At 44.5% G+C, this 9,994-nt stretch overlaps 1 protein-coding gene across 2 annotated transcripts in view; it reads right to left on the reverse strand.

Annotated features, from left to right (window-relative positions):
* The window catches only part of TMEM131 (transmembrane protein 131), a 183,903-nt gene extending 174,286 nt beyond the window's left edge, over positions 1-9,617 (reverse strand). Inside the window, exon 1 of one of the 2 annotated variants that reach the window (XM_077814779.1) lies at positions 9,366-9,617. In XM_077814779.1, the coding sequence (XP_077670905.1) occupies positions 9,366-9,507 (142 nt within the window). In that variant the 5' untranslated portion in view covers positions 9,508-9,617. The remainder of the gene's footprint in view (positions 1-9,365) is intronic. The other variant, XM_077814774.1, reaches the window with a different exon arrangement.
* Between the last annotated feature and the right edge of the window lie 377 nt (positions 9,618-9,994).

Genomic DNA, 9,994 nt, shown 5'->3' on the forward strand with positions numbered 1-9,994 from the left:
TTTTTGGCAGACCACTTGAAAATTGCTGAGGGTCTCAACGGACCACTTAATGATCTTTCCAAATGTTGTTTGTATCATTAGCTAACTATTGTAAAGTGCTTTGAATAAAAGCACTATATAAAAATAAACTTAACTTTTTTGTTCGACAAATAAAAGCACACAACTCTTACTTTAATAACAGTAGTCTTACCTTTCTAATGCGATGGATGTGCCCTCTCTCCCCTGCCACAGCAGCCACAGAGCTGAGACTGGGAAGGAGGGCTGTCCCCCTCCAGCAGCTGCAACCCTGGAGCTGGGGAAAGTTGCCTCTTTCTCTGGCCGCCACAGCCCTGCATGTCCCAAATTCCCCACACCCGCTCTTCTCACTCCACTGCCCCCTCCCACTTACCCCCATTCCTCCCAAAGCCACCACCTCACCTTTCATGTGCGTCTTCTCCAGGGTCCAGGCACCTAAATTAGTAGAGCCACTCTTGCGCAGCTCCACTTATTAGGTGGGTGGCCCTTCATTCTCTCATATGCAGCTGCCCAGGTGCACAACTTAGAAGGATTCAGAGTAACAGCCGTGTTAGTCTGTATTCGCAAAAAGAAGAGGAGTACTTGTGGCACCTTAGAGACTAACCAATTTATTTGAGCATGAGCTTTCGTGAGCTCCGATGAAGTGAGCTGTAGCTCACGAAAGCTCATGCTCAAATAAATTGGTTAGTCTCTAAGGTGCCACAAGTACTCCTTTTCTTTTTGCAACTTAGAAGGAACTATCCACAGACCACCTGAATGGAGCTTGTGGACTACAGTTTGGGAACTTTTGCTCTAATTAGATAATAGTTCTAACGGCAGATTTGAGCAGTACCTAGGCGACTACCATTATAGTGGATGCTGAGGAGTCAAAATTACCTGGAACTGATATGCTTGCTACATTAAGGGCACACCCCTTCCTTTGGAATTTTCCCTGCACTGAGGCAGTAACTTTTAGTCTAGGTTCCAGTGATGTTTTCAGAACTGACTCTAAAGGACAGAGACACAGAACAATCCATGGTTTTGCTGACACAAGCTATATCTCAGGACCTACGCTTATTCTGAACCAAAGCTGTCATATCTGAAGGGCACACCCATAAAGATCTTCTAACAAAGGTCAAGATATATAGGGTTCCATTGTGTCTAGAACTAAAATCAAATGATTTAGGATCCTTTGGTACCAGAGGTTTCGTTTTCACTCCATGATAGGAGGATACTACCTTCAGGTTGGATTTTGGGCTGCTTTTTATTCCCTAGGAAGTGAAAGGCTGATGCAAGCCCAACAGTACTCATGGAACTAATAGTTACAGAGCTGGAGGGCTTGCATAGCCTCCTGAAGCAGCAAGTCTTGGAGTTCAGTTTGATGCACCACTCCAAGAGCTTGCAAGAAGGTGCTGCAGATCGCACACTGTGAAGAAGGGTATTCTGCCTCCAAGCAAACTAGACACCTGGTATGGGAATACAAAGCCTCTTCCCCTTCACTACGATCCATGAGCCCACATGAACTAACAAAATGTCAGAATAAAAGTAATAAATCTAAACAAATCTCAGCTAAGGTATCTAACTGAGATACAATCTTCAAAGGGGTTGGATCTGGGTGGATCAGCCAGGAGAGGTCCCTGGTCCATCTACTGTGCAGCTGTAAAGAACTGAGGAAGCAGAGCACCACACCCCGTTCTATGGCCTAGCATTCAATATGGTCAGAAAAAGTACAGGGAGGGGCAGGAGGCAGCACAAATGTTTCACAGCAGTGCCTGCTGGAGTACATTTTTTTCCACTATCCAAAAAACACCACTGGCACATCCCAGGAATGGAGTTTTGTCTCAGTTAGATTCCTTAGTTAGCAAAGATTCATTTAGATTCATTGCTGCATCTGAAGAACACAGAGATTTCTGCTGGCCTTAGTCTATGAACGTATGTATAACCTTGCATTTTGATAAACCTATCTTACCAAACAATATAGATTACTCTGTAGAACTGACCTGTTATTATTTTCCATCCCACCAATCTGTTCTATTTTATATTTTCTTGCAAATCCCTGATGAAGATTTAATATCACTGGAACAAGAACAGATCCTTATTCCCTGCAGAGCCTCACTAGAAGCAACCCCATTGTATAATTCCCATTTAGAGTTACTTTGAGATTTATCAGTTAACCAGTTTTAATCCATTTAATATGTACTACACCGATGTCAAACTGAGGACCCAAAAACTGAGGCAACCAATGAACATACAGCCCATCAAGTATCCAGCTAATTTCTTCACTCTTCATCTTAGATCAGCAATTTCTAACCTCTTCAGTCTGTGACTCACTAATCACAAATATAATTGTATGACTCATTGATACGACAAGCTATAGTGGAAGTCATCCAATTTTACAACAAAGGAAAAAAAAACATTTGGAGTAGATGTGTCCAATAGACGTGGTGTGGACTGAAGCGAAGGGGAGAGGCAAATTTGTACATGAAAGAAATAACAGTTTTTAAGCAGCATTAGTTTTTTCTCTCACTTTCCTTTTTATCTTCTTCCCACACTTCCCTGCTCTACATGGTGTGTCTGCCTCAGGCCCTATAATCTGGGAAGGAAGATGAGTAGGGTGGAGGTATACATGCATGAGCGATGGGGAAGGGGAGGGCAGTTGGGAGAGCACACAGATAAATAGTAAAGAAAGAACATAAAGCAACAAAGAACATTTTGACTACTGTTTACTTCCATTAGCCCCGCAAAGCCAGTAAGCAAGTGAATGAGCTAGATTCTGTTCTGGCTTGCACTTCAACAATCACAGATCCTTCAGTTTGCAATGCATGGCCCACAAAAGCCCATCTTTCGTTTTCAGATTCCAAACTGAGTTGCAGAGCTTATAGTAGGAAACGTAATCTTTGTACTTGTAAACTGAGTGGATCTCATCTGGGAATCACTGAGAGAACACAAATATGGAACCAAAAGCCAAGTCATGTTTTGAAGCAGAACTGCACTTTAAAAGTTAGCCAAATATGTTGTACAATAGATACCCAACATGAACTTTTATATGAAATTGTACTGCATTCAGCCAATACCTTAATTAAAGTTATCCAAATGGTTCAATGCAGATAATTCAAAAATATTGCAATACTGATGACTTGGATGTCATGTTGATTAAAACTAAAAACATCAATATATATTAACTGTATTACAACACCACATACAGGCTTGAGCACAGTTTGGGACCTTTGCTAGGCACTATACCAGTGGTTCCCAAACTTTAACAACCTGTGAACCCCTTTCACAGAAAACGTCAAGTCTTCCAAACCCCCTCCTAAAAATGAATATTTCCAGGGATTTTCTCCTTTACCCAAGTATAAATTATAAAAGCAGTGATCTTGAAAATATAAAATTTGTTTATGACATGCTTATTACACACAATTTATTATTATCTATCATTACAGTATTTTTATTACATTATGAAAACAGCAACACTCTTCCAAGGTCTCACTTTCATAGCTTGTATCACTTTGAATAAGCCTGTTATAAGACAAGGCTCCTACGTTTCATCAAGGAGTATCAGATGTGAAACAGCATGAAGGTATTTAAGAAGCCAACTCGAAGAGTTCCTCCTACACAAGCATTCAGGTCTTGAGCAGTCCAGGCAAACAACGCACGTTACAACAAAGCTTAAACTTGTTCGCCATAATAATTTTAAAAACAATACTAGCTGTCCATTTAATTTTAAAAACAGCAAAAAATATCCACCTTCCTTTCCATTTCTTATAAGGAGTCTTGAAGTTTAAATCTCCTCGGTGTGATAGATACGCTTGCTTTGATCGGCTTAGCTCTTGGAAGTCCAGGGGCTCCGGGCTGCTGGCACCGTGCTGCCTGGGGTGCCTAGGGACAGCTCTGTCCACCATTAGGGAATTCCCCCCCCCCCCCCCGAGAACCCCCTGTAACATTTCACGAACCCCAGTTTGGGAACCACTGCACTATACAAACACAATAATGAAAGACTTCCCGGAAGAACTTACAGCCTAAGGCCCAGAACTTGCAATTTGTTGACTTTAATGGTGCTCCATGAGCACAGCAGTCTGCCTGCATGCAAAGAATTGCAGGCTTGGGGCCTATACATAGAAGACAAAAGATGGAAGGAGAAATAGATATCTAAGTGAAATGACTTTCCAAACGCTACACATCATGTCAGCTGGGAGTAGAATCCAGGGCTCTTGACTCCCTATCCACTACACTATGTTGAATATTGGAAAAGGTATGGAAAAGGGCAACAGAAATGACTAGGGATATGGAACAGCTTCCATATGAGGAAAGATTAATAAGACTGGGACTTTTCAGCCTGGAAAAAGAGATGACTAAGAGGGGATATGACAGAGGTCTGTAAAATCATGACTGGTACGGAGAAAACAAATAAGGAAGTGTTATTTACTCCTTCACATAACACAAGAACTAGGGGTCACCAAATGAAATTAATAGGCAGCAGGTTAAAAAAAAAGAAAAGAAATAGTAGTATTCCTTCACACAACACACAGTCAACCTGTGGAACTTTTTACCAGAGGATGTTGTGAAGGGCAAGACTATCATAGGGTTCAAAAAATAACGAGGTAAGTTCATGGAAGATAGGTCAATCAACGGCAATTAGCCAGGATGGGCAGGTATGCAAAATCATGCTTGGAAGTGTCCCCAGCCACTGTTGCCAGATGCTGGGAATGGGCGACAATGGATGGATCACTTGATCATTACCTGTTCATTCCTTCTGAACACCCGGCCTTGGCCACTGTCAGGAGACAGAATATTGGGCCAGATGGACCATTGGTCTGACCCAGTATGGCTATTCTTATGACTACACTGTCTACCATATTTAATTTGGCTAACAACGAAAGAATATGGGTTAACAGAACCAGTAACGATAAATGACAACCATGACCTAACCACTTACTATTCCTTTCTTATTGATACAAATAGAAATGACAAACTTCCTTGGCTGAAAGTTCTTAACTTTCATCATACATTAAAACAGCAAGATGTAGCACAAACCACTTAGCTTTCCAATTATCTATAATTTCTCAGTGACAGGGTAAAAAATGTACCACTCTGCTTCACTAACAGTTGTTTGCCTCATGTTGTTTATTATTTTGGTGTGCTAATTCAGTGTAACAGAATAAGCATCCTTTGAGTTCAATGTTGAGTTTGCTATACCAGATTATATTTTGGACTATCAGGGTCACAACTTTAGTGTTAAAGTAAGTTTATTTTATTGTGCCTTACATTAATTTTGAAAGCAGCATACGAGAAATAACAAAAAAAGGAATGAAAATGTTTTAGTATTTTTTTTAAACATTGTAGAGGCTTTTTCTCTGTGGTACTCATCACTGTAGTATCTGAGCACCTCACTAATATTAATGAATTTATGTTTCTGATACTCCTATGATGTAAGGAAGTATTACTCTCCTCCTTTTATAGATGTTAGCAAAAGCGTAGAGAGAAGGTGAGTCACCCAACTTCACATGGGAAGTCTTCAGCAGGACTGAAAACAGAAGAGGATTTTCTGGGTCCCAGTACAGACCATCTTTTCTATCTTTAATGGTAATCTTAACTACCATTTATGTCCAGTTGCTATCTTTCAAAGATAAATATCAAGGACTTTAGAAGAGTAAGTCAAACGTGCAAAGGTATTATTTGCTCATGTTGACTTGTCAGTTGTTAGGTTTGTTTAAATAAAAGCTGTTCCAATGTGAGCACTAAAGAGCATCTTTAAGAGATACACTTTCAGGGACTAAATAAGCTATTACCAACAGGAGAGTGGGTTTGTGGGGGGGGGGGCGGGAGGGGGGGGGAGAGAGAAAACCTGGATTTGTGCTGGAAATGGCCCACCTTGATTATCATACACATTGTAAGGAGAGCGATCACTTTAGATAAGCTATTACCAGCAGGAGAGTGGGGTGGGGGGGGGGGAGAGAAAACCTTGTGTAGTGGTAAACACCCATTTTTTCATGGTTTGTATGTATAAGAACATCTTCTGTATTTTCCACAGTACGCGTCCGATGAAGTGAGCTGTACCTCACGAAAGCTTATGCTCAAATAAATTGGTTAGTGTCTAAGGTGCCACAAGTACTCCTTTTCTTTTTGCGAATACAGACTAACACGGCTGTTACTTTGAAACCTGTCAGCTACCTAACAGTCATGCTCTCTCTGCTCCAGTCTTATGAAATGGCAGGAAAGACAACTATCGGAAGTTAAAAGAAAAGGAGTACTTGTGGCACCTTAGAGACTAACCAATTTATTTGAGCATAAGCTTTCGTGAGCTACAGCTCACTTCATCGGATGTATGCTGTGGAAAGTGTAGAAGATCTTATTATATACACACAAAAAGCATGAAAAAATACCTCCTCCCACCCCACACTCCTGCTGGTAATAGCTTATCTAAAGTTAACTGAGTAGTCAGGTGCCCATTAGTCAGTTGCAAAGCAGGGATTTTGTGCTGCATTATTCTGGAAAGTTGTTTTCCAGGGTCAGCTTTTGTATAAAAGTTATATATTGAATACAAAGAGAACAAATACAAAACAACTGTACAAGTTGAAGGTGAGGAAAAGGCTGTCAATACGCTGAATGGCAGAGGTTTCAAATCAACTGCTAGAAAGCAACATTAAAACTCTTCCTGAAGGTGGCCTGGCTCAGACTTAGATAAACTTCCATCAGGCACGGATTCCAGAGACTTATATTGAAAGCAAGGACTAGTACCACTTCTATGCCTTGCCAAGTTTTAGACCTTGACTGGTTAGTAACCAAAAAACTGGAAGATATCAAATGATCTTGAAATCGCCATTTGACAGTAGAGTAGGACACTTTCACAACAATAAGAAAGGAAAGCCTGAACTACAGATAGCTGCAAAATTTTAAAGAAGAGTAGTTAAATTTAAGTTTTTTGTCCTTATGGCTGATGACAGAATCTTCAAACTGAGTGAATTCAGTATTTTCTTACTCAGCTGACCAATTCCAGTCCCTCTGCTACTTCCCCAAACAACAACAATTTAAAAAAAGAAAGAAAAGATTAACAGCATTCTGAAAAGTCTCCCTGATGCTCTTCAGAACCATATGGGTAGTAATGACAATGAAAGATATCAGTCAGTTTCAGTCTGGATATGGACTTCTATCCACTTTAAGGCTGGGCTACACAATTTTTGTACCAGTATAACTAGTTTTGTTTAGAAACTGATCTAGTTAAAGCAGTATGACCTGATACTACAGACACTGTTTATAACTGTATAAAGGTGTTTGTAGCAGTATAGCTTATTCCCATAAATATGATAGAGGTCCTGTATCCAGGAGTTTTTCTTGGTAGGTAAACCTTAAAGCTTCATTGTTCACTTTATCCAGGGCTTCCAATCCAGGCGACATGCAAAAAAGCAAACAACAAAAAGGAGTCTTCTAGAGAGCATGGATGTCAAATTCACTCTGTGGAGATGACTGAAGTATTGCTAGGGTACATTTATAGGCATAAGTTAAACGTGCTTGTCAGTTTAACTATTGATGCAGTTATACTACTTTCTTGAAAGAACTCAATTGCACCTGCTCAAACTTTGGTCTTGAGTCTCAGACTGCATTTATTTCTTAAAGAATGTCAATACGGAATTGCTCAAACACTGAGGGTGATCAGCCCTCCTAAAGAGTCAACATAAAATAGTGGTCTTAAGGTGGCACTAACTCTAGGGCACAGGTCAGTGGTATCGCATTCGGGGATTATTTCAATTAAGAGCTGTCTAGATACAGGTGAGCAAAAAAACACCAGAATGATTATAACCAAACACCGGGCACGGAAATAACCACATTTTGGAAGTGTCTACATTTGAACTACCCAATGACTGAGAAGACACCATAGTTATGACTGCTGGGTCTATGAACACCCCACACTCAAATGTTACATTCCTTACACTTTTTTTTTTTAAACCCAAACACTAGGGATCCAGCCAGCTCTCTGCTGTGATTCTGTCACTATCATGCCATATCAACACTGCCACCTTAAAAGCTACAAAAACAAATGATTAGGTAATTATTAGAATTGATTCTTTGATTAGAAATGGAAGTGTAGCTAAACATATGCTGATCTCTGTGTATATGACACTGGGGTCCCATCCCCCATTTCTCCAGCAGAAACACCTATGCTGCTCTCTCCTCGCTTCAAAACTGGAGACTATGGCTCTAGGCCACCTGTCTGGGTTCCCCCGACCTGCTTGTACTTCCCAATTCTCTACCAGTCTCCCTCTCTCTGGGCTTCTATTCTGACATATTTCTGCCCTATCCCTTGTACAATATGTGTACCTCCACTTCTTGCTTAACCCAGGAACTGCTTCAGCATCTAAGCCATCACAATGTCAGTTTATACTATAAACAGTAACACGGATATTTAAATGTTACTTTTCAGACACTTAAAGACAACTACCTTTTTACCTATTCCATTAGTCCTCTCCACAATATGAGAAGGCACAGCTCAGCAACTCCAACAAAACAAACGTAGCATTTCGGGTCAACCCATATTAGAAATAAAATGAGCCAAAAAAAAAAAGTGGTATAGGAGTTTTCAAAACACCAAATTTAAAAGCCTTTTCCTGAATTTCACCAAACTCAAACAAAAAATACCCTCTATCCTACACAGTGACTAGGTTCAGCCTGCCAAAAGTTCTGGGGGACGGGTGGATGTCAATCTCTTAGCGGAGCAGTTGGGGGGGGGGGGTAATCTGTGCAAAAGCGTCTGATAATGGGCAGCTGCCTTCGAACTGAAGCATGGGGAAGCGCCCGCAAGTGAAGGTGTTTTACCAGGCGGCACCAGCTTCCCCCTGCCACTGCCTCAGGGGAAAGTCCCGAGGTGAAGCCCATTCACAAGTTCACCTCAATGTCAACGGCCTCCCGAAAGCTTGCGGACAAGCCTCAACGGCCAGCCCTGACCCCTGCTTCTCACCCCGCCACCCACCCGGACCCCCGGCCCGGGCCCTGGCCTGACCCCCGGGCCGAGGCGGGGCGCGTCAGACCGGCAGTGACAGTCCGGGAAGGGCGGCAGGGAGACCAGCTCCAGCCTGTGAGCTGGCAGCGGCCGGGAGGAAAAGCGAGGCGCTACGAAGGGACACCCCCACCCGCACAGGGGCCCGGCCGAGGGTGGCAGCGGCCCAGGCACTAGGGGGGACGGGAGCCGCTTCCCCGGCTCAGCTGCCGCCCGCGGCTGGAGCGCTCCGGGTCCCAGCAAACCCCTGAGCAACCGCCCCGGGGGACCCTCCCCAGCCTGGGCCCGGCGCAGGCTGCCAGGATCGGGGCCCCGCTCTGCGGCCAGGCCCCAAACGGTAACGGCGGAGCCCGGGAGCCGGCGCGGGGGCGCCTCTCACCTTCCTGTTCGGCCCGGGCCGTGTGCGCGGTCAGCGCGAGCAGAAGCCGCAGCACCGCTCCGAGCCGGGGGGCCCCGGGCGCCCGGCGGGCAGAGCCGGGGCCGCGGGCCGCCGCCGCCGCTACCTCCCGCCTGGCCGTCATGGCGCTGCTGCCGCGAGGTCGGTGTGTCGGCGGGGCCCTGCGAACGGGGCTCCGGGCTCGCTGCGTGCCGGGGCGCGTGTGAGTGTCAGTCACGGCCGGGGCTGGCGGGCGCCTGCCGCACACACACAACACCCCCTCCCACCCAGGCAGGCAGGGGGCGGGCCCGGCTCCGCCCCCGCCGCGCGAGGGAGGGTTGGAGGGGGGAGTCGCCATCTTAGGTGAGGGCAGGGGAAGCGCGACACTGTGCGGAGCGGCCCGTGCGGCCGGAAACCGCCTACTCCTCCCTCTGGCGTGAAATGATTGGCGGTGAAACTCCAGCCCCTTTCGACGCCACAGAGCGGAGGGTGTGTGTTATGAAACTAGCCGAGGGAGGGCCTTCGTGCCCGGCGTCAAGATGGCGGCGGGAAGCGCACTCCTGTCCGCCGTGCAGCTCGACGCTCCGTCCCTGCTGCTGGCTACTCTCTATGGTGCCTGGGTACATTCTCTA

Source organism: Eretmochelys imbricata, chromosome 1, assembly GCF_965152235.1.
Source record: "Eretmochelys imbricata isolate rEreImb1 chromosome 1, rEreImb1.hap1, whole genome shotgun sequence".
Taxonomy (NCBI): domain Eukaryota; kingdom Metazoa; phylum Chordata; order Testudines; family Cheloniidae; genus Eretmochelys; species Eretmochelys imbricata.